Source organism: Ursus americanus, chromosome 8 (assembly GCF_024610735.1).
Source record: "Ursus americanus isolate L20-20 chromosome 8, mUrsAme1.1.p, whole genome shotgun sequence".
In the NCBI taxonomy this organism is placed as follows: domain Eukaryota; kingdom Metazoa; phylum Chordata; class Mammalia; order Carnivora; family Ursidae; genus Ursus; species Ursus americanus.
This window is the reverse complement of record NC_142134.1, coordinates 45,705,989-45,731,283: the sequence shown is the minus strand read 5'-3', so window position 1 is coordinate 45,731,283 and position 25,295 is coordinate 45,705,989. Positions and strand designations below refer to the sequence as shown.

General features: G+C 41.3%; 1 protein-coding gene across 1 annotated transcript in view; it reads right to left on the bottom strand.

Annotated features, from left to right (window-relative positions):
* Nucleotides 1–25,295, bottom strand: part of CORIN (corin, serine peptidase) — a 234,581-nt gene that overhangs the window by 2,783 nt on the left and 206,503 nt on the right. Inside the window, 5 exon segments of the mRNA XM_045815912.2 lie at nt 1,261–1,394; nt 3,475–3,746; nt 16,852–17,026; nt 17,180–17,229; nt 20,175–20,291. Of these exon segments, the coding sequence (XP_045671868.2) occupies nt 1,261–1,394; nt 3,475–3,746; nt 16,852–17,026; nt 17,180–17,229; nt 20,175–20,291 (748 nt within the window).

Here is a 25,295-nt window from a genome sequence, read left to right as displayed (position 1 = left end):
AAAGTTGAAACAAGGCTTTCGTCGCCAACCGGAGGGAGCAGCTCTCCACTACACAGGTGGAACTTTCAAATGCATGTTTTAAACCTTGATCTTTAAAAGACTGGGGGTGCCTTGGGAAAGAACTATAGTCTTAGTTCCATGAAATCAGACTTCTCAGCCATTTCCTGTGCTTATCAAAATAGGTCATAATTTTTTTAGTGTATCAGAACGAATCCTCTCCTAATCTCATTCTTCAACTTTGAGCCATTTTCTACATGTTGAAGGTACCCAAAAGGGAACATGTAAAGATATTTTTTTCCTCCACGCAACAGTACTAGAAAAATATTCCAGAGTAACTCTCTGTTTTCAAGATTCTTTCTTTGTGAATGAGGGCATTTAGTAAAAGACACTAGCAACTTGCTGCCTTTCTTAACAGTTCTTAGGACTTTTTCGGTGAGTGTACGGAGTGGAAGATAACACACCGAATCATTTACAGTAAGGTGCTTTGTAGCCTCCGCTCTCCCTCGTATGCATGGAGATTTTCATTCTTGGCATTTCAGGTGTTGTAGTTCTTTCGCCCGCATATGATTAGCAGTGAGACACTGGCTTTATAAACGTTACTATTGGCTACATCTGAAAAGATCAGAGATTAGGTGTATTCTGCACGGCCTCAAAAGAGAGGGATCGATATCCTAGAAAATAAGGAAGTAAGTACGTGAATTCATGGTGGGAATTTACACATACTCCTGCCCTGTAAGGATGTCAAACTTGGAATTACATAGATGGTCTTGCCCCCCAGGTCATGTTGGAGAAAAACAGGAATTACGTTTACTGATGCTCCTCTAAGCACTTTCCCTCGGATTTGCTCATTTAATCCTCATGAGATCCCTATGAGTTGCTAATAATCATTATAATACCCATTTTGGAGGGGACGAGACTGAGGCTCAGGTGTGTACCACGTTCGTGGGCAGAGCTAGCATTAGACCCACGCAGTCTGGCACCCCGATCCAGACAGCGGCTTTCTTCCTGTTGCTGAGCCAGGGTGCAGTTCCCCAGGCAGCAGAGGAGAAAGCTGAAGGCAACCAGAGCGAAGGGCATGGAGGTAGTGAGAGGGATCGCTTGGGTACTGGAGAAAGTACATACCGTGCACAATTAAACATCGGGTAATAAGCAGTCTCCAAAAAATATTCCCAAAGGGCCACACGTGAATAATAACGAGTTTATAGGGACCCACTGAAGTTCCTGCTGAACTGAATGTCCTCGGTAAGCAGAGCAATTTACCATGCACGAGTCGACCGTGCCTGACTCGTAGCCAGCACATATCATCCGCGTGGTGATGGTCTTCATGTCGAAGTAGGACTGGCACTGCTCCAGGGAGATGATGCGGACCTCCCCCTCTTGCAGCTTAAAAGGCACTGGGGTTTTTAAAGAAAGAAAAAACAAAATATGTAAAAGGGCAAAAATGACTCACAAATGAGGCTAGCTGTAAGTGAAATCATTACATTTGTATGCCCAGAGAACCAAACTCTTTACTTAAAATGCCGTTTCAAAGACAAGGCTTATCTGGCACCAGAATTTTCAATGAGAAGTGTCGATAGCGATCATCTAGTCAAACTCCTTTATTTTATTAAAGAGAAACTGAGGCACAGACTGATCAGTATCCTGGTTAGGTAACTTGGCTCTTGTTTTTCCCCTCTTAATATATGCTTCAACAAGAACAACAGCTACAACAAGGAAAAGAAAAATAATCAAGCCAGAGCACTGCCCCAGATGGAGGGTTAGACCACCATGCTCATCGGGTCTAATGGGAGGAGGGGGACTTTATCTTAGGTTTAAGAACTAGGTCTCACCATGTGCTATCATGGCCATTACCGGAGGTAAGAACCTTTAATCCTAGAACGGATGACAGAGAGATGTTGGGAGGGACAAAGCCATCTCTTACTGTGAGCAGAGGGAACATGCAAATTCTATAAGTTCTATAAGAATAATAATGGGTTTCTTGAAACATAATCTTTTGTTGTTTGGACCTGCAAAATTATACCTATTGTTCTCCTTTTAGATAGTGAGGGTGAAGCAGTGTGTATATATGTACAGGGTAGCTGATGGGAAGAAAGAATCATATCTGAAAAATCAATATGATGAAAACAATTTCAATGACTTGTCAAAAGAATGGTAATACGAACCATCACTAACGTTTATTGGGTGCTAGTCACAGGCCTGGACCTGCACGCAGTGTTTTCCGGGCCTGCTGTCTTTAATCATTCCAATACTCCTGCGACTTAGACAGCTGCTATTATTTTTTTCCATTTTACGGTTAGCTAGGAAGTCAGGGTCAACCAGACCTAAGTGAATTCAGAACCCCCCCTTCATGCTACACCATGTATGTGGTACGTGCGATGCTACGTGACTGCTCCGAGCTGGATGTGGATATTGTAGAAACAAGACAAGAAACGATACAAGGTATATCCTGCTGTTATATGACATCACAGCACTAACTATAGCTTTGAAACACGGAGGTCGGCAGGAATTGTGACGTCATACGTCCAACACCGCCTTCGAAGATCTTCCACGTGAGCGTTTCAGAAGTCATTGACTCATTTCTGTCTTTTGGCTTTTTCCTTCTGTTGTCAGTTGATCATATGGAAAAGAAACTCAGCTTAGCCCAAAACTAATCTGACTAAATTTAAGGGGGAAAAAAACAAACAAAACCAAACCCGTCCTTCAAATTGGCAGTTGCTAAGGTAGATGCCAGGACACCGACACACGTCACCATTCCCGAGAGCCACAGGGTTACCCTTGATAGAACCAGAGAGGTCAGGACGTACTGTTAAAGAAAATACCTCACTGATTACATTCTTATTCTACGCTTTTAATAGGTCAAACAAAATGAGAGGGTCCATTATGGGGACTGGGAGTAAAGAGTACAAATTCTTTAATGTTTATATGTGTCGTATGTTTAAATCACCTAGGGAGCCAAACGCCTTTCATCAGTTTAAGAAGGCAAACAGCAAATCAGTTTTCTCTGGACGGACTTAGAGGTTGTGGTATAGATGCTGACAAGACCAAATCATAACGCAGAACTGGAAACGGGACCGTGCAGCTTGACTGGGGGACTGGAACAGCCTAGCCGCTCGAGAGACGCTCCGAGGGACGCCTCCTGCAGGGTGGGAATCGGTGGTAGAGACGGTCTGAAGCCAGGATGACCCACAGACCTCTTGCATGGCGGCTCCACATGGGTAGTGAGTGAGTGGCTCCCTGAAGAGACAATCTGAGGTGTGCAGAAGGATTTGTGAGGCTGCCTCTGAGCGTGGCAGGTGTAAGTACTGACATCTCCCCTGTGCGTGGGAGGGGAGGGTGACACAGACACCTACGATTTACCATTTGTGGCTACACTTCTCAAAGTGAAAATGGGAATTGGGGCCAAAGCCCGGGAGGTGACACAGTGGTTTTCAGGTACACACGGAAAGGCACGTGCCCTCGAGGCTCCTGACTTACTTTTGTTGCCCATGTGGCCCCAGCCTGTGATATAGCAGTACGTGTCGGGTTCCAAGGCCTGCCCCGAGCCGGGCAAGCAGACCGGCCGCACGTAGCTGGTTTCCTCGACGTCCTCGCTGAGCTCCACGACGCTGATGTCATAGTCCACCACGGCGCGGCTGTAGCGAGGGTGCAGCACGATGGTCTTGACCAGGCGCGTCTGCATGAACGTCGACGGCTGGTCTAGATTGTTGATGCCCAACACCACTTTCCAAACGGCGGCGTTCTCTCGCCTAAAAGAATGAATTCGAGAGCTCGTGGCATCTGAAACTCAATTTTACATTTTGAAGTTTACATGTGATTTTGAAAATATCTTATTTATGTAAATAATGGCTCTTTCCACGCCTAACATATTTATAGAAGAGGCATTTCTATAATGGCCTGAGCAATTTGTAAATAGATATTCTCGTGGAACGCAAAGCTCATGCTTCTAGAATGGGGCCATTCCGGAAAATAAAACTTGTTTCAGTTTGAAAGGCAGGCAGGGGGGTTCCCTGCTACACCGAGTGGGAAAAATAATAAGACACGAAGAAGAGAGAGGAAACTCTGGCACATGGAGAGTCCTGAAATTTAAGTGAGTGAAGTGTTTTAAGATGGTTTGACTAGAGTAATCCCAGCAAGTGTTCAAAAACAATGGAGTCTGAGTCTGACCACTGGACGTCGTGGGTCTCCTCTGTAAGACTTGGCTTGAAATTTCCAAAAGGTTCCCCTGAAAACTTGCCATTTTTCTAAGGCACATAATCCTTCTTGGAGGAATGTCTCAGCTTTGGCTTTTCATTCTCCTTCCTTTTCATTTTTCCGTTGGTCTCCTCTTCTCTGCTCTCAAGTCTATGTTGACGTGCCCCAGGGCTCTACTGTCAGTCTTCTTATTTCCTACTCAGCCCCTTAAAGATTTCATTGAGTCCAATGGGTTTAAATGCCACCAAGTCCTGGTAACTCCCAAACGTGTATCTCCACCCTCCCGTGCTGCATACTTAAATACCCAATCATCTCTCAACACACTCGAGGCCCTTCCCTTTCTGTCCTCTCAGCTCCCATATGGTTCCCACTTTAACTCCTTCTCTTCTTCGAGGTCTCAGCTCAAATACCACCTCCTTACGGCTGCCCTCCTTGGCCACCCAGTCTAGGCTTTATTCTGCCGCATCACTCTCTACTCTTGACCCCTTTGATTTTCATCTCATTGATCTCAATGACATTGGCACATCTGTTCGTCTGTTCTCTGCCTTGCACCCAGAATGTAAGTTCTGTGAGACCAGGGCCTTGGTTGGTCCTGTTCCCGGCTGCATTCACAGGGCCTGGGAACAAGGATGCAGTGGGTTCTCAACAAGTATTTGTTTAATGATGGCTCAATGAATGTTGTTTCAAAACAGTTACTAATACCCAAATCCAGTCACCTAGGCAAGGTCTATTCTTCATCAGTCCCTCCACCCTCTCTTCCATTCCCAGCCCCAGTCCACTCTGGAGGACCAGAGTGGGCCAGGAGCAAAGGAGTGGACGTGTAGAGGACTGCAGTGCTGGTGGACCTTACTTCGTGGACACTCCCTTATACGGGGGTAGTGTGAGCTGTGCCACCACTGCCCCCACTTGGGAGCTTGCCCAACTAAAGTAGGTTGATTTGACCCACCAAACAGCTGTTTTTTAATCAAGGCTGAGGCTTTTAAGTACCGATTTTCTGGGCATCACCCCATGTCAATTGAAAGTTTTGGGCTGGGGCCTGGGAATCCATATTTTTAAGGGCTCCCTAGGGGTCTCAGATAAAAAGTCACCCACATCCCTCCTTCCTTGGCAAGCGTTTCTTCATTGTGTTCTCATGCACGGCAAAGGTTCAGAAGGCTGAGATTTCAGAAAGGCTAGGAAAGAAGTGGCCAAGGTCAGCATTCGACCTGTTTATGGATACCTGGAATCTTGGAGCACACTACCGAAAGACTGCTTTACAGGGCCCGTACATTCTATCCTTTTGCCATTGTAAACAATAATAATTTTAAGACTATACAGACAGGAATCGATGTCCTTCTTTGAATGTAGACATAGATAGAGGAATTAGCTATAGACATATAGGTAGGTATAGATTTATGGCAACTCCTCCATGCCAGACATTGTGCAGGGATTACAACAAGCAAGAAAGACAGGATTCCCACCCACACAAACTTTAGAATTGAGTGAAGATGAACAATTAAAGAAGCAATCATAGTAAAATGCAGGAAGCACTATCTCAGGAGCATTACAAGATGAACTTACAGAAGAGTTATTCTTCATTAAATAAAGCCATCATTCGAAGAACCTGTTTTTCTTTCTTCTTTCTTTCTTTTCTTTTTCTTTCCTCCCTCTCTTCCCTCCTTCCTTTCTTTTTCTTCCTTCCTTCCTTCCTCTTTCTTTCTTTCTTCTTTCTTTCTTTCTTTCTTTCTTTCTTTCTTTCTTTCTTTCTTTCTTTCTTTCTTTCTTCTTTCCTTCTTTCTCTCTCCCTCCCTTCTTTCTCTCTCTCCCCTCCTTCCCTCTCCCCTACACTTCCTCCCTTTCCTTCCCTCCTTCCCTTGATATTTCCATTTTTACATCTACAGAAGTAAGTGCATGACTATTTGAGAAATTCAATATTCCTTTGCGATTCTATTATTTAAGGCATCTGAAGCCAAGCAGCAATTTATTTCACATTTCTGCCTACTTACTAGACCTTCTAGACCTTGACTCAGAGCTACTAAATTTTGCTTCTAACAAATATTCACCCATTTGCTTAAATCACAAGCAGTATTTCAAACAGTTGAACACTGCAAATTAGTTGTAACAAGATGAAATAACATAAATTTCAGACTTAATTACTATATTGTGTTTAATTTAACAGTGAAAAATAAAACTGCTAAATGTTATTAACTTCTATCTAGTAGTTTATTGCCATACAAGCTACTGTCCTTACAGCATTAACATCACCACAAACCAACCAACCAAAGCGTACACAGGAAATTCACATAACTTTTGTAATCAGTGAGGATATTGTTCTTTTTCCATTTTATGAGTGTGATGGGGAAAAAAAAGTCTCTTCTAATGTTTGGGTTTTTTTTTCTAAGTCTGGCAAAAACCAGGAAAAACCACAACCTGTTGTTTGAAATGGGCATGTGAGGGAACTGTATCGATGTATGTGTACAGGCATATTAAACACATGCTGGAAAGAATGAGTAGGAATAATGGCAGAGACAGCCCCATCTTGGTGGAAGCAAAAAGGGGAAAGAAAATCTAGGTCTACATGAATGCCGCATGAGTCTAGTTTCACTTCATATTACCCCCCATGGAGAAACCCGTAGGAACAAGCTATGTTTGTATGGGCTTTTCAATGAAAAGTGTTTTGAGCAACAAAGAAAAAAAGCCAAGTACAGCCGCGAAAATATTCAGCATAGGGGGGACTTTTTTTTTTTTTTAAGATTTTTTATTTATTTATTTGACAGAGAGAGACAGCCAGTGAGAGAGGTGACACAAGCAGGGGGAGTGGGAGAGGAAGAAGCAGGCTCCCAGCGGAGGAGCCTGATGTGGGGCTCGATCCCGGACGCTGGGATCACGCCCTGAGCCGAAGGCAGACGCTCAACCGCTGTGCCACCCAGGTGCCCCTAGGGGGGACTTTTTCAAACTGAGCTGTCAGACCTCAAAGCAGCAGCACAGAGAACTGGCACATCCTTAAAGAAGTTTCTGCAGAGACCCCTCATGCTCTGGGAGGGACGAAGCAAGCAGAGGGGAAGCCCAGTGAAAATCCACCAATCACAATGAAAATGGCTGAGGAAGACGTTAAGAGACCCTTTTTCCCTTTCATTTAAGCTCCAGATGGCATTTCTTTGTCTGAAATTCACATTTATGGTCTAATTTGCGTCATGCCTACACTGCTGCTTTAATAATGGACACACTTTACAGAGAACATTGAGATAATACGATTTCAATGTAGAATTCTTCACGCATCAGCTCTAGAGAGAAAGGCCAGCTACATGTACAGCTTAGATGACAGGCAGGGAAATTTATACAAAATCGCAGGCACGATGTCCCCGGTCATAAGAACCAGTCAATCTGGTTTACAGTTTGTCAGCCTGAACCCTAGTTTAGATACAAAAATGCCACATTTTTAGTTACCTCAGCTAGCCAGGTTTAGAGATTTTCCATCTTCATTTTCTTAAGAGCATAAAATTCCCCTTTCTTTCATCCTTTCTGGTTTTGTTTTAATATCTTATATTTAACATTTATCATTTTAAGGAAAGAAAATTAATATTTATAATTAATACCTGTGATAGAAACCACCCTGTTTTTACAAGTCTTACTCCAGAAATAGCACAGCTAAGTTATGATTTAGAGGTAGTTTGAAGGTGACCAAATTTGCACTAAGAAATACCACACAATGGCATCATTGCTGTTCTATAAATCTCACAACCCTCTTACTTTTTAAAATTAATTAAATTAATTTAATACAGAGAGAGAGAGAGAGCACGAGCAGGGGGAGCGGCAGGCAGAGGGAGAAGGAGAAGCAGGCTCCCTGCTGAGCAAGGAGCCCAACGTGGGGCTCAATCCCAGGGCCCTGGGATCATGACCTGAGCTGAAGGCAGTTGCTTAACCAACGGAGCCACCCAGGTGCCCCAACCCTCTTACTTTTAATATTGTGCTCTGCCTTTGGTGTTCATAAAGGGTTCTCTGCACCACACCCAGGGAACAGACTTTAGAATGGGGTGATCAGAGAGCAAATATGTGAAGCGACCAGGTGGAAGTCAGAGCAGAGTGTGTCAAATCACAGGCTGTGCCCGTCTGGAGGGTCAGCGACTTCTCCGCTCCTGCTCATTGCTGTCATGTTGGAATGCCAGGGAGGACCTGACTTTTTGAATGTTCAAGGGAAGCCAGAGTTCTGGATTGCTGTTAAGGTATTACAGTTTTAAATGTTGCCCCCCCCCCCAAAAAAGCAACACAATAAGCAAAAGAAACTAGCAGCCGGAGTTTACAGCCGTGTAAGAGCTCTACTTCATAGCTTGTCTAGTATTTCCATACACATTATTTCAAGTGATCTTCTTGATCCTGCCAACTGTGAGATGTAACAGGAATTCTTTTTGTTTGTTTGTTTGTTTGTTTTTTATTATATTATGTTAGTCACCGTACAGTACATCCCTGGTTTCTGATGTAAAGTTCGATGATTCATTAGTTGCGTATGACACCCAGTGCACCACGCAATACGTGCCCTCCTTACTACCCATCTCCAGCTTATCCCATTCCCCCACCTCCCTCCCCTCTGTAACAGGAATTCTTATCCCATATCAGAGAAGAGAAAGCAGGGATTCATAGCAGATGAATGACTCATCTAAAGTTACAGAGATAGCAAGTGATGGTAACAGACCGGAATGCTGGTCCTTTAAACCCCTAGACCACACCTTTTCTACCAAACTTCTCTGGAACAAAAAGAAAGGTCCACAGACATCTACATGGGAATCAGGTACCCGCTGCAGAAAAGCATGTCACATGGTGGACTTACTGGTGAGTGACAGGACGGCAGACAGCAGGAAGAGATCTTCTCTTTCCTGAACATATCTCCCAGACATAATGGGGAGCGAGCCACCAGTGGTGAAATTACAGAAAGTGAAAAATCCTGTTATCCCAGGGTCCAAAAAAGCAAAAGAGAAGGGTAGTCAGATACATATCCTAGAAATTCAAGAATCAGATTTCAGAATGGGGGGGACGGAATGCAGACATGATATTGTATCCAGGGACTCTTAAAGCAAATATAGATTAAGAGAGATGAGATATTTCAAATGCCAAATTCTGATGCTACCATCCCACGTGACTGCAATAAGAAAATGAAGGAACAGCAGAAGAGGAAACATGATCCCAGGATCCCAGAGCTTCGCAACTGGAAACTCTAGCACAAAAGAGTGGCATGTAGTGTAACCATTACTAGAAAGTCTTACTCATAGACTGAGCAGGGGTTTGTTTAAAAAGGAGAAAAGTAAGAAACATAAAATGGCTTCTCTGCAAAATAACGTGCAAGAACAAGGAAAGGGAACAATTTCTGTCTGTGGCAAATAATATTAGTAAAGAGCTAAGATAAAACAGAATGGTCTGGAGTTTGCTTCCAATTTCTCCAGAGAGGATGTTCTTCAGACAATATGCAGAAGATCCATCTTCCCTTTGATAAGACATACAGGTGCTTGACACTTGACAGTGTTGAACTGATGTGTGGTCTAAGATTTGGGAGGACTCAGTGAGACATCTTTGACTTTCAGTAGATGAATTAACATTTCTATCAGACAAATTATAGTCCTAACTACTAAAAGAACTGCCCATATGATTACTAAGAAATATCTAGAAGGGGCTGGTTAGTCAGTTAACAAATATTTATGAGTGGCTGCCATATGCCACGCTGGAAGAAATGAAAACACAAGGGTGAGGAAGTCAGACAGTTCATGCCCTCAGAGAGCTTTCATTCTACTGCACTAAAGAATATATAAAGAAATAAGATTATCTTGGGCACTTAAAAGTGACAAAATAGGGTTATATGATAGATGACTGAGGCGGGCGGTTTCACTGTAGCCATGATGGTTAGGGAAGGTCTTTGACAAAGTCATACTTAGAGACTTTAATGACTAGAAGGAGGTAGTTTTGTGACTCTAACTGCAAAAGCAGCAAGTTCAAATGTCCTGAGGTAGAAATGAGCTTGGAGGATTTCAAGCACACAAAGAAGGCTAGGTGTCTGCAGCCCAGTGAACCATGGGAGACTAGGGGGAGATGCAGTCCAAGAGGTAAGATCAGATCTTGAAAGGCCATGATGAGAAGATTTTATTCTTGTTACAATGGGAAGGGTTTTGATCTGGGACTTGATCTTGGACTTCTAGCTTCCAGAACTGTAAGATAATAAAATTCTGTTGTTCAAGCCACCCAGCTTATGGTATTTTGTTACGGTAACCCTAGGAAACCAATGTAATAGCAGAGACCTGGTATGATGTTGGCTTAGACTAGGATTATAGCATGAAGATGGTGAGAGGTGGTTGAGTTAGAGATAATTTGGAAATTACAGAAATTACGACTAGAGTAAATGTGAGAGGAATTAAGGATGATTCTTAGGTTTGGTGAACCAATGGATAATGATGATTTTTACTGAGATGGGGAAAGTTTGTGAGGCACACAATTATTTGATCAGTGGGAAGGGTAAGGAATCAAATTTTGTTTTGGCCATGTAAAGTAGGATGTTTATTACACATTCAAATGGACAGCTCATCTAAGCAGTTAAATATACATGTTTATTTTTGAAAATTTTTTATTATGTTAGTCACCAAACAGTACATCCTTAGTTTTTGATGTAGTGTTCCATGATTCATTGTTTGCGTGTAACACCCAGTGCTCCATGTTTAAAAAGTCGGTGGGTAGGGGTGGTGGTTGGGAAAAATCTGGGCTGGGTTGGAGATACAAGTTTGGAAGTCATGAATAAATGTATTATGTTCATATTTTATATTCAATTGTGATATTCATAGTGATATTCATATCCATACTGGATATTCATATTTGTTCAAATACGTACCTGTATTTGAAACCATATTATTAGATGACTGTATACAGATAAGAAAGCCAAGAATTGGGTTCTTATCTTAGCTCAGGATGTTATAACAAATTACCATAGACTGAGTGACTTAAATAACATACATTTATTTCTCATAGTTGCGGGCCCTGGAAGTCCAAGATCAAGGTGATAGCATGGTTAGGTTCTGGTGAAGATACTCTTCCTGGTTTACAGATAACAATCTTCTTTTTGTAATCTCATATGGCAGAAAAAGGTAGCAAGCTCTCTTCCTCTTCCTAAATGGGCATTATTCCAATTATGGGGTTTCCACCTTCATGCTTTAATTACCTCTCAAGGACCTCACCTCTTAATTCCAAATTCTTAATTAGAGTCTCAACACGTGCATTTGGAGGGGAAACAGAGCCTGCAATCCATAATAGCTCTGGAGCATTAAAGCATTCAGTGGCCTATAAAAAGGAAGAGATGGAAAAAGAGAAAGAAATGGGTAGGTTGGTGAAGTAAGAGGAAAAGAAGAATATTTTTGTTATTCTAAAATAAAAGTGAAGAAAATATTTCAAGAAAGACGTAGTGATGAAATACTAGGGAAGGTTCCAGTAAGTTGGAAACTGGAAAGTCACCATTGGATATGGCAAGATGAAAGTCATCAAAGACTTCACCATATCTATGCCATACCTCTGATGACCTTGATGAGAGCTCAACCAGAGTGGGTTGAGGAGAAAATGGGAAGTGGAAAAGGGGGGACGGTGACTGTAGGAAAGTCTGTCAGGAGTTTTACTGTGATTCCCAGCCAAAATGAGCAATAGTTGATAAGAGATGGAAAATCAAGAGAAGGGACCTCACGTTGGTGATATCAAGGCATGTTTGTTGAAGAGAATGATCCAGCAAAAAGAGAAATTGATGATGCAAAATAGAAATGATGATTTTAAAAATAAAGTCTTTAAAAAGATGAAGGAGGATATGATTGTCTTGGAAACAACGACACATCTTCCACCCTAACTCAAGGGAAAGAAGGGGATGTGGCCATATTTACAGGTAATGTATTGGGATTAAGGGTAAAACAAGATGAAATATATGATAGTGTCTGATTTCTCCATGAAGTATGAGGTGAAACAAATGGAGGGTGACAGGAGTCAGGGAGAGAGGAGAAGATGTCAGAGAGTTGTCTCTGAGGATAGGAAAGTGACTTTACTGTGGAGGCATACTGGAAGTGTCCCATACTGTTAGATGCGTATTCGAGATTCATGATCATATATTTTATGTGAGCTCAGTTAGCAGTCAGGTTGTGTGGTATTTTTCAGCAATGGTTAGGTATTCAGGTGCAAATGCAGAACATGGTAGGTAGTTGCACGACTAGAAGAAACACGTAAGTAACTACGAAGCTTAAAAGGGGAGGAGCTTCCAGTTTCTGTGAGTCCCAGAAACTATGAGATTTAGCCCATATTTTAAGCCAACTTCTGGCCACATCCTAAACCCAGATATTTTCCACTGGAGAGAGGAGGATGAGAGAGAATATCTCCACAGGAGGCAGCGCAGTGGCAAGCGTGGAGTCAGGTCATTGTCACCAAGGACTTTTTAAAAACCAACTTGCTGGGGCGCCTGGGTGGCACAGCGGTTAAGCGTCTGCCTTCGGCTCAGGGTGTGATCCCAGCGTTGTGGGATCGAGCCCCACATCGGGCTCCTCTGCTGTGAGCCTGCTTCTTCCTCTCCCACTTCCCCTGCTTGTGTTCCCTCTCTCGCTGGCTGTCTCTATCTCTGTCAAATAAATAAATTAAAAAAAAAAAGTCTTTAAAAAAAAAAAAACCAACTTGCTTACTCTCCAGTGCTACTTGAAAATAGTGCCCCAGGGGAGGTATGGATTCAAAATGGAGAATTTCTGCTTTAGTGGACACTATTACTGATGGGAATGGACTAAATCGCTTAGGTTGATGGAACAGAAAAACAAATTGTGAATTACTGGCACATTTCATAAACACCTAGAGATAAAGAAGGAATCATGAGGACACAACGTGATTTAACTTTTAATAAAAAGTCAGACCAAGCCTCTCACTTCCTTTGTACACTAACAGACTGCTAGACCAGGAGAGCTGGGCAAGCACAGTGATTTTGTTTTGTGGAGAAGGAGAGAGGGAGCTGTCCAGAAAGAGGAAGAAAGATGATTGAGTAATATTAAGGGTCCAACCGATGTTGAAAGTCACGGATGGTGCTGATTTGCACTCTTGGGTAACGTCCTCCGTCAGTTCTGAAGAGCAAGAATATTAGGGTCAGAAAATGTGGTATTCACACCGACTCTTCTTTGGAGATCTGCCTGGTGTGTATGGCAGACAGATCCAGGGACAAAGACCTTGACGTTCTCAGCGAGAGGACTGACGTGATGAGCCTGGCGCACAAGGTTAACTGAGGAGACAAAGGGCATGAGGAGGAGACGGGGATAGTGAAATCACTGGTGGACACATACAGACCAGCAGCTGCAGTCCTGCTGGGAGAGAAGAGCTGGTTGGGAGAAATCAGGGCCTGGGTGACATGGCGGGGCGAAGGGTTATGGTCATAGAGTGAGGTGATCATTTTTCATGTGCGTTTCCTGGAGAGGAATTAGATGCTTCTGACACTTATTACTTGTGGGCCAGCTTAGGAAGTTCAGCCTGAAGACTTTCAGAAGTGGGAGAAGGCAGAAAACTGCTTGTTAAATTACCCCTGAAAGTCAAGGTCTTTCTTCCTCAGAAGTGTTGAAGTTGAGTTGTCATTAGGGCATAAGGGACTTGATCTGGTCAGCTTAGTATCTCATATGTTTTAATTTTCATTTGGGATTTTTAAATACTTCTCCATGAAAGAGCAAAACAAACTTGTCCTTTTTTTTTTTTTTTTTAACCAATATAATTAAAAGAGACAGGCTTGAGAAGACCTACAGATGGGTCACGCTGGGCCCTGCCACAGTGTGGAATCAAAATACGAAGCGAATCCCATTAATTGCAGCAGTTGATGGCGCCAGCAGAGAAGAAGGCCAGCAATTAGAAGTTCTCAAAGCTTGCGGGCCACTGGGGAGATTGTAAAATGGAATCCGTTATTAGCACACATTCAAGCGGAGGCTTATTTGAAGTTGGGCAATTTCTAGTTTTTTATGGACAGGCCAGGTCCCTCTCGACACTTCTGTTAAGTTTAGTGTTCTGCGAAATTTCACCAAGACCTTTGATATAATATCCATTTCCTTCACTGTAAACACATATTTCTTCTCTATTAGAAGGTTTCTTCTTAACTTTACAGAGCTGTCAGTGAAAGAGGAAGCTTGGATACCACATACGGAAATGACAGAAGTGGCGTACGAACCTGGCTTAACTAGCACGTAAAGAGTATTATTCCTTTAAAGAACTGCTGGATTTACTTAGGTAATCATGTTTTGATGAATGTACTCTTGCTAGTACCATCTCTGCTTATCACAGAATTACAAATCAGAACTGGAAAAGACATCTGGAAACATCTGGCCCCTTCCAAGGCAATAACACTGTCGTGTATGTCCCGACATACTACACAGACTCTTCCAATCATTTTGGATCTTACACATTAAAAGTTCTCAAGAGGAGGCGCCTGGGTGGCACAGCGGTTAAGCGTCTGCCTTCGGCTCAGGGCGTGATCCCGGCATTCTGGGATCGAGTCCCACATCAGGCTCCTCTGCTATGAGCCTGCTTCTTCCTCTCCCACTCCCCCTGCTTGTGTTCCCTCTCTCGCTGGCTGTCTCTCTCTCTGTTGAATAAATAAAATCTTAAAAAAAAAAAAAAAAAAGAAACATTTTGGGGCGCCTGGGTGGCACAGCGGTTAAGCGTCTGCCTTTGGCTCAGGGCGTGATCCCGGTGTTGTGGGATCGAGCCCCACATCGGGCTCCTCTGCTATGAGCCTGCTTCTTCCTCTTCTGCTCCCCCTGCTTGTGTTCCCTCTCTCGCTGGCTGTCTCTCTGTCAAATAAATAAATAAAATCTTTAAAAAAAAAAAAAAGTTCTCAAGAGGAGGTTCTGGTTTGATTTTTTAATATTTTATTTTCCCAAAAAGAGCAATCAACTGGATTCACACATTTGCATTTTATAATCACTCGCCACATCCTATTTTTTTAAAATGCCCGCCTCCTTACTAGGTTAGCACTGCAAGGAAGGAAACACGTATTCATCTCTGTAACCCCCTGTAGAGCTAAGTGTACATGCTGGGACCGTAGAAACAAGAGGCCCAGTAGGAGAGTAGCTTTGTTCGAGAAGATGTATTACAGTATTAAGACGGTAGCAAGCTGGAACTAACCTGAATGTCCATCACCTGCGGAGTAATAGAAAAAGTTATGGTAAATCTAGATAAGGGAATATCATTAAGTTTTGAAAAAGAATGAGCTAGAACTACAACCACTGACCGAGAGGGAGATCCGAGATACACTGCTGTATGAGAAAAACAACTTAACAAACAAAAGCACAGGTTGTGATTCCAAATTGTAAAAGCAAACAGTGGCACCCTGTGAAAAATCTATGTGTTTATAGCTGTGAAGGAACATTGGCTAGGCTGGAACAGGGGTTACCGTGAGGATGATGAGAAAGTAGAGAGAGTATGGAAGAAGATAAAAATACTGCCAGCAAAATGCAAAAATACTCATGCCATAAGGCAGAGGGAAAAGGTAGATTGCATGTTTTTGGCAGTAATTTTTTGAAAGAAAGGCTGACCTTTCTGAGAGCTCACTGATCAATGTCAGGCATGGTTCTCAAGGCTTTGCCTAAGACTATTTCCCTTCCTGCCCGCACCCGCCCTGTGAGGTAGGGACTGTTACTTCCCTTATGTCACAAGTGAAGAAACTGTGGCCCAGAGAAGTTAATGCATTGACCCGTGGTGACACAGTAAGTGGCAAAGCTAAAAATAAAACAAAAGGCAAAAAAAAAAAAAAAGAAAGAAAGAAATTGCATTTTTTTCTAGAAATTAACCCGATCAAATGAAAACAATTTAGTTTGGTGATAGAACTATGAATTATTTTGTTTTAAATTTTTGCTATTATTTAATATTTAATTTTACTTTGAAATAAAGTAAAATTATTTTTTAAAAAATGGGGGAAGGTGGTATGACAGTTTTTTTATTTTTTTAATGTAAAAATGTTTTAGAAGACATTTTATTTTTAATAATAATTTTTTATTATGTTATGTTAGTCACCATTTAGTATACCCTTAGTTTTTGATGCAGTGTGACAGTTTTTAAAACCTGTCCTCAAATCCTCCTCCTACTGAGAGGAGAGTTCTTTTGTTTCTTTGCTTTGGATCTGGGTGGGGCTTGTGAGGGCTCTGACCAGCCACATAGGAGAGGCACCATGCGTCTTTGGAGGCTAGGTCTCCCCTTCGGAGAAGCTTTTTCACGGGGACGCCAGCCACCATGGTGTACTAAGGTCCCAGCCAACAGGCAGCACTGACTGCCTGACTTCCGATGGTTCTAGCCCTCAGCCTTAGAATCTTCCAGCGGAGGTCCCAGGCATTGCTGATCAGAGACAAACTGCACCAGCTAGGTCATGTCCAAATATCTGACGCCCAGAATCTTGTGTGAACATACCAAATGTTTGGGGGTTTTTTGTTTGTTGTTGTTACTGTTTGGTTTGGGGTTTTTTGTTCCTAAAGTACCCAACAGATTGTCGGAGTGGGAGAGGACCTTCTCCAGTGATGGTTGTCAATTTAGGGTAGGTTTGCCCTTTATCTTATTGTTGTGCTCCCTTAGGCACTGAAGTGGCTTCACAGAATGACCTATGCCTCTAAGAATGCCTAAGGGGCGAAATGATCAAATCCAGGCAAAGCCAAAGGACAAAGTGCAGCTTACCCCTCGAAGCAGTGGGCAACCGTCAGGACCCACTTCTTGGCAATGAGGACACAGCCACAAATGTGTCCACTGGGTTCACTCTGCAGGGAACACTGCCATGGCCACCTTCCAGGGCGACTTGTCCGACCCCCAAGGATCCTCTTGTTCATTCGGGCAGCAGGGCGACGCCCACAGTCTACCAAGGAGCAGAAAAGACAGTGTGTGATTCACCGCCAAGCCCAGCGCCATCCTGGGATCTTTGCTGTTACGTGCAAGGTACTGTTTTTCCCCTGAGCCAACCCAGTTCCATTAAGTTCATATTCCATGGCTGTACCACTAATTCTCTCACCTTGTTTAGTACACAGAAGAGAAATCTTACTTCTGCTATGACAAGCCTGCCTAGATTTGGAAAACATAAAATGGCATAATGTTAACTTACAGATTTATCATCCACTTCAAATACTTTACCAGTGAAAAGCAAGACACAGGTTCAACCGTTACCAGAGGTCACATTCTTTGAGTAACGATTATCTATGCTTCGTGCAGAAATTCTTGAGGCAGGGCTGTTGTCAAATATCACCTTGGAAACAAGGGTATATGGAGGATGTGTACCTTTTTTTTTTTTAGCTTATTTAATATCATCATGATATAATTTCACATGGGTGGGAAAAGAAACTACTGTTAGCAAAGTTTCCTACATCATCGTGGCTGGTGGCATTCCCCCAAAAGATTGACTCAAACCATGATTTTCAAAGTAGGGAGAGGAAGACGGGAGAATTGGGCTACTTCTTAGAATCTATGGTGGGAAAGGAGCATGTCAGATTTTTATGTTTACAGAGAGGGTGCTGGATGTCCAAAAGAAGCTGCAAATAGTTTGAGAGAAATAAAACATTGCTTCGAAAAGTTAGAGAACAGATAAAGGAACTAAATTTTTAGACTGGAAAAGAATCTTGACGAGACAGGAAGAAGGAGGGTTAAATTTATTCATGTAACTCTGGATGGTGGGGTCAGTAGAACTTAACAAGTAAGCTAGTTCAGGAAAGAAAGACCTTTCTAAAAATCATAGCTAATCTCTAAAGGTAAGAACATGGGCCATTTTAAACATCTATCAATGTGGCACACAAGAGAACTCATTTTAGGATGCATTAAATTTTAATCACAAAGTTCCCTTCCAACCACAAAGCATTTATTCACAGTATAAATTTTAAAAGCAAAAGACACTTTGGGACTGTCAAAAATACTGTGCTGCGCTTAGAATCCTAGACTTCTCAGGAAAAAAAAAAACAATCCCTAAATATGTCATGTCCACATTCTTTTTTGAGAATTTATTGTATTTTCATTTCTTGCTAAATCTGCATGCGGACATGTGTAATTATTTGCATCAATAAATTATATAACACAGAAAAAAGCTTTTTGCCTTCCCACAACCTAAAGTCTTGTCTCCTCCTTACTATCTTGTTCTCCTGAATTTCCAAGTATCTGAAATTCATTTTGTTTACTAGCTTATAGTCTCTCTGCTCCCCTATACAGTGTAGGTTCCTTGAGACGAGGGCCCTTGTCGCCCCCATTCATTCCTATCTCCCCTCACAACCTAGCACTGAACTTGGCAGAGAAGAGATACTCCATAATCAGTTGTTATTTGTTAGATTCCAAAATCACAACTTGTAGAAATGTGAGAAAACAGTAAAGACTATCTGTACCAATTTTACTTTATAGGAAATTGTGGTTATATAAGATCACAAATCTAGTTAGTAAGCCAGAAGGAGAACCAGTTCTGCCCGCTCCCAGTTTACAGTGAAATGCATGTATGTATGTATGTGTGTATGCATGTGTGTATTTGTGTATGTATGTCCGTATATATGTATGTGTATATGTATGTACGTGTGCGTATATATGTATGTGTATATGTATGTGTGTATGTACGTGTGTATATATGTATGTGTATGTATGTGTGTATGTGTGTATGTATGTACGTGTGTGTATATGTATGTGTATATGTATGTATGTGTATGTGTGTATGTATGTGTATGTATGTATGTGTGTATGCGTGCATTTATGTATGTGAGTGTATGTATGCGTGTATGTATGTGTGCATTTGTGTATGTGTATGTATGTATGTATGTGCGCATTTGTGTATGTGTATGTATGTGTGTATGTATGCATGTGTATGTGTGCATTTATGTATGTATGTGTATTTGTGTATATATGTGTGTATGCATGCATGTATGTATATATGTATATGTATGTATGTGTGTATGTATGTGTGCATTTATGTATGTATGTGTATTTGTGTATGTGTGTATGCATGTGTGTATGTATATATGTATATGTATGTATGTGTGTATGTATGTGTGCATTTATGTATGTATGTGTATTTGTGTATGTATGTGTGTATGCATGCGTGTATGTATATGTGTATGTGTGTATGTATTAAACCTGAAAGGGCTTTTCTGGCATCTGCAATTTGGGGAAACAAATCACGCTGCTGAAAGATTCAGGTCCTTGTTTTGAAGGAAGTACTTCAGAAATCTGGCTGCAGAGTTTGGTCTATGGGGAAATTTTCAAGACATTCTAAAGAGAAATGGTCTACCTTTCAATTTCTTCTTTGAAATTCTTAAGTGGTTTCTCTAGCACTTATTAAAAGCTTTGGAGTCAGATTAACTTGGTTTGAGTTGAGAGGCCACTGTGGGCTGTGAGTTTTGATCAAGTTATTTAAATATTCTGTAGCTATGACCCTATAATGTAACAAACACTAAATAAGTGTGAATTCCTTCAATTTCCCTCCGTATTCCCATATCCCCATCCATAGACAAGGAAGGCAGCCTTGTTCAAGGTGCCATGATTTTTTTAGGGAAAATTTCCAGAAGTATACTTTCAAGGCTACCTGATTATAGTTTCATTTTGTGTCAATTTTTTCTTCTCAGACTGCCCAAGTTTGACCAGTTCTCATTACTTCAATTCCCTGTTTAACTAGTTCCAGGTAGCATCTGTAGGAGCTGCAGATATGAGAATCTGCTTTGAATAGGATGTGAAAAAAACTCCAAAATTAGAACCTAAGTTCCTCTTCCTTCCCCATGAGAGTTTCTGTAATCATCATTAAAGAAACATGTAAATAGCAAGAGAAAAAATAATGAGAGAAAGAAGATAATAAAAGAAGAATAATAGGAGAAAAAAGGAGATAAAGCCAAACAATGTTGAAATATAAAGGCTATCACCATTCTATGGAAGTTCTTTATTGACATGATAAATTTGGATGATCTTAAGTTAGAAACAGTGGGAGATCCCTGACAATAGACTCTTGCTCCCTAATCCACTCTACACAGGTCCTGTGCAAGGGATCTTACCCTTTTACCAGCAGCTCATGCAAAGTGGTCCCATTGAGGCTCTCCCAGCTGGAGTGTAATGTCAGCCACAGCTGGTCTTGCTCCTGTTCCTGTACCAATTCGGTCACAGATGGTTCTCTAATATAAAGACAAATAACAACGACATATTCAAAGCACAATGATCTTTGACCAGGCAATATCATTCCTTAGCACTCATTGTCTTTCAAAAAGAAGCATTACATTATAAGTCAGTATTTCAAGAGCGGGATTCGTATTAGAAATTTGGCATGGAATGTGATCAGCAAGAGAGGAAGCTACTAGAAGTATATGAAAGCAATAAAGATCCAAATGGTTACAGCTATTTTAATCATTCTCTCTACTGACATGTATTTGAATGTTGTGAGGTGTTAGAATTCTAATGTATATGACGTAAAAGTTCCAATACCTAAAAACAAGAGCAACTTTGGGCGGGGATCACAAAAAGTAAAATAGAATTTATCTGCCCAGGATTTTTTTCCTCCTCTTTTCTTGCCCCATGTAATCCTGCATTGCAGCAATACCTTAAAGTAAATAAAATTAAAAAATATAGAAGTAAGTAAAGTAAATGGATGGTCACTGAGTGTCTTTGATTTGGACAGTATAAAATTATAATGACGTTTTTCAACATATGCAAAATCTTCATGCACTAAAAATTAGGGAAAACTCTGGAAGATAGAGATAGGAGTTAACATTTTTTTGCTCTTTACCCATATTCTTACTCAATTTGTACCTATACTTTCCTGTGAATGTCTCATTCAATCATTCAAATAAATACGGTTACACTGTATCCAAGATTTAAAGCCTTAGGTTTCAAAAGTATTCAGGTTTTGTGTAAAATATTCTATTCTAAACGAAATAATTGGTTCTTTTACGCAATCCATATTTGCAGAAAACTGTTTGGACTTTCATCACCTAATGCCCAAGGGTAGAAGAGGTGGAGGAATTAATTTAGATAGGAAGGAAGAGGGCTCCCTCCGAACCTGAAAGGAAACCGGTACTTTGCTGAAGTTGGAGGGGGGTAGAGAATTAAAATCAGATAGGCTCTATCTTTCTTTTCAAATAAAAGGTGAGCTCTTTCGATGAAAGTTGGGGGTGAGAGGGGTGCATGATGACGAGAAAAGTGACATGTATATGGACTTGTTCCCTGGTGGAATTGTTTGCAGAAACACATCAAAGATAAGTGAGATGAACGTAGAGGAAGGGAAGGAAAAATAAAATAAAATAAAATAAAATAAAATAAAATAAAATAAAATAAAATAAAATAAAATAAAATAAAATAAAAACAAAACAGAGAGGGAGGCAAACCATAAGAGACTCTTAACTATAGGGAACAATCTGAGGGTTGCTGGAGGGGAGGAGTGTGGGGGGATGGGTAACTGGGTGAGGGGCATTAAGGAGGGCACTTGAGGCAATGAGCACTGGGTATTATACGCACTGATGAATCACTAAATTCTACCCCTGCAACTAATAATACACTATAAGTTAACTAAATTGAATTTAAATAAAAAAATCTTTAAAAAGGCATCACACTGGGGCGCCTGGGTGGCTCAGTCGTTAAGTGTCTGCCTTTGGCTCAGGGCATGATCCTGGATCCCTGGGATCGAGCCCCACATCAGGCTCCTCCGCTGGGAGCCTGCTTCTTCCTCTCCCACTCCCCCTGCCTGTGTTCTCTCTCTTGCTGGCTGTCTCTCTCTCAAATAAATAAATAATTTTAAAAAAATAAATAAATAAAAAATAAAAAGGCATCACATAGAATTACCTAAGAGAAAAACACGTTATTCATGTATTCAACTATATGCTTATAATCTAGATTTTGCTATCTTGTCAACGAGAGTAAATACCTGTTTATGACAAACACACCCCCAAAAAACCCCAAAAAAGATAAGTGAGAAGAATGGCACTTAGGATTCAAATGAACGTGGAAATCCTGAACTTGTACTAGCATCAAATTTGCAGGCTTAGTGACTTTCTTTTCCAATAACGGGATGCCATTTTTCCCAAAAAAGGGGGGGAGGAGGTGGAGGGCACAGGAAGGGAAGCGAAGTTAGATGCAGTGGCACTGAAGGAAAAATAAACATTACAGCTGATTATTATTTAAAAACTATTGTAATCTCATAATAAAAACAAAAGGAACCAAACGTTCCCCAAATCCTGTTACTTTTAAAAAGAGGAAAGCCCTCTAAAGAGAACACTTGATGACAAAGAGCCAAAGAAAAAAACAAAGCAAAGCTCTTAATAATGAATGGATTCTAATCATTTGATTTTCCAACAGAGAGCATGAACCCTGACCACACTTTAAGAAGAATTCCACAAAACCGAAATTTATTTAGGAACTTGAATGAACTGTGGGATGACTGAAGACTTCGCAAAACCTACTGCAAAATGAGTTTTGTTTTCCTTGACCAAAGTGAGAGTCTGGCTTTCCACCCATCTCAGAAGTTCTGGATGTGGAGGCACAGGCGAGAGGAAAGCTGTTGGAAGTCAGACAGAGTCACAAACGCCACTGACGGTGTTTCTCCTGATACCTGCATCCTAAGAGTTCCTTTCTGCAGTCGAACAACTTGAGGGCCTCCTAAATCCAGGCATTTATGGCCAAAAGCCAAAGGAAGAGAAACTTCAGATTTGTTAATTAAGTCATTCTTTAGGGGGGTGTTTATCGGGCAAAAGGGACACGCACAAGGAGGTCTCTTTCAGCATAGGATTTGCACGATGGTGGATAGAAAAATCATGGCAAAGGACACTTCAGTCTTTCAACCCACAAGGCACCTTCAGTTGCCCTGGGAAAGGTCTCCACAGAGCACTGCACCTGGGATGTTTCTGCATTTCATTCATTAACCTCCAACAAGAAAGGCAATTTAGTCTGAATCTCTCAGTTATATCAAGTGGAAAATACAAGAAATTCATCATCAAGAAGAGAGGAATGTCATTAGAAAAATTAGTTTTCCATGAAATTCTTAAGCACTAGAATGCTTCTCATGCACAAAAATAAATCTTTTCAGCACCAGAAATGCCATCCTATGGCTTATTAAAAAAATATCAGTGATTCCATATGGTTCTATTTCTGCCATCATACAGAATCAGAGCGTCTGTGTGATTTCATTTTTTCTTATTTTTTCCTTAAATAATTTTTAAGGTTAGAAAAGTAATACTTATATGTGGAAAAAATAACTAAAATTATACAATGAAAAAATATTCTTCACATCTCAAATGTGTAGAAACGGCCACTGTAAATAGCATTTGAGAGGATCTTTGCCAAGCTCTAGCTGTAATTCGTGTATACATACTCTTTTTTTTTTTGGTCTATACACATTGTTCTGTGTTGTATTGATATATTTTTATTTAGTGATTTATCTTGGAAGTCTTTCCATAATAAGAGTGGACACTTGTGAACTGCACTGAAAGACAAACTCATTTCCTCATATTTAATCTTCTCAACAATGTTGGAAAGTAGGCATTATTAGTTCCTATTTTGGAGATGAAAACATTGAGGCAAAAAGAGAATAAGTAACTTTCCCAAGGTCACACAGTGAGTAGACGGTCTGTGGTCTGAGGCCAGAGTACCACTCCTACCACTTTGAACACCACATGGTCCCCCTTCATTAGCAGCACAAGTCCTGTTCCTTCGACAGCTGCCGGGTGTTACTATTATGTGGCCGTGCGTGTACTTACTTAGCCAACCCACTACTGATGTACACGTAGGTTGCTTCCAATTTTTGTTATAACAAAAAAGCACCAGTTAACACTCTTAACTGTTCACCTTTTCCCTACATGCACAATTTCCTAGAAATAAAAATTTCCTAGAAATAAAAGCATCAAATCAAAATTTAAATTTTTGATTGTTTGAATTTTCCCTTGAAAGAGTAATGCCAATTTACACAACATCAAGAAGATACGTGTGTATGTGCTTTTTAATTTTTATAACTATGTGGATAATGTAAATAGTGCTATGAAAACGTATCTGGAACTTAGCTGCTCAAATTTTGTTTGACAACTGGTAATGCATTTGACGTATCTTTTTCCATATTTTATCAAATTCAAGAAATCCTGTTGGGTAGAGAGCAAAGGAGGAAAAAAAAAAAAAGCAAAAAAAAAAACCAGTTTAGCAGTGATTAGGCATCAAAGTCACTGTATCCTGAAAACGTGTGTGCAGGCGTGATGTGAGGAGCGCCAGGTGTCACACACTTGAACTCTACTTCTGAAACTGATGGTGTACTATATGTTGGCTAGTTGAATTTAAATAAATAAATAAATAGACAAGTCCAACTGGGAAGGAAAAAAAAGTGTGTGCAGGGAATATAATCGGACCTAAGTGCTTCTACAGCCGCAGCGAAATCATCTACAGAGAAGGACATGAAGAACAGTCTACTCCAGCCCCTCATCTGACAGCCTGAGAAAACCGAGACACAGGCACAGACCCATCCCAAACATTGTGCGGCAAGCATTTGTGAGTAAGGGTACAAAGGGAGGCCCACATACCCTATGTCTACATATGTTAGATGTTATAAACCGAGTTAACAAGTTGTTAAAGAAAATGTATTCTAATCTTCCCATCCTGACAAACGTACCTTTGAGGTTCAAATATAGGATTTTGGATTCCTTGGAACAGTGGTTTTCTAACGTTGGTATTCATCAGAATCCCCCGAAGGGCCTGTTACAGCAAAGCTCGTTGGCCCCTTCCCCCGATTCCCTGATTCGCTAAGTCTGAGATCGGGCCCCCAAAGCAACCCTTCTCACAAGATCCCACGTGCTGCTGCTGGTCTGGGACAAGACTCTGAAAACCTTGCTCTAGATCGTGGACCAGGCTCCAGGTGGGCATAACTCCTTGGTGGAAGGCTCCTTGCCCCACCGGGTGAGGCAAGGCTCGGGAGGAAGGCCAGAGCGGCCCCTCTAAATCCGGGTTTCTCATCCTTGGCACTACTGACATTTTACACCAGGTAATTATTTCCTGGGTGGGGCTGTCGTGTGCTCCGTAGGACAATCAGCGTCACCCCGACTTCTACCCACTAGATGCTAGTAGCCACCCCACCCCTCCTGCGCTGATAATTAAAAAGGCCTTGTGGACATTTCCAAATGCCCCCTACGGGGCAAAGTTAAGCCTGGGGG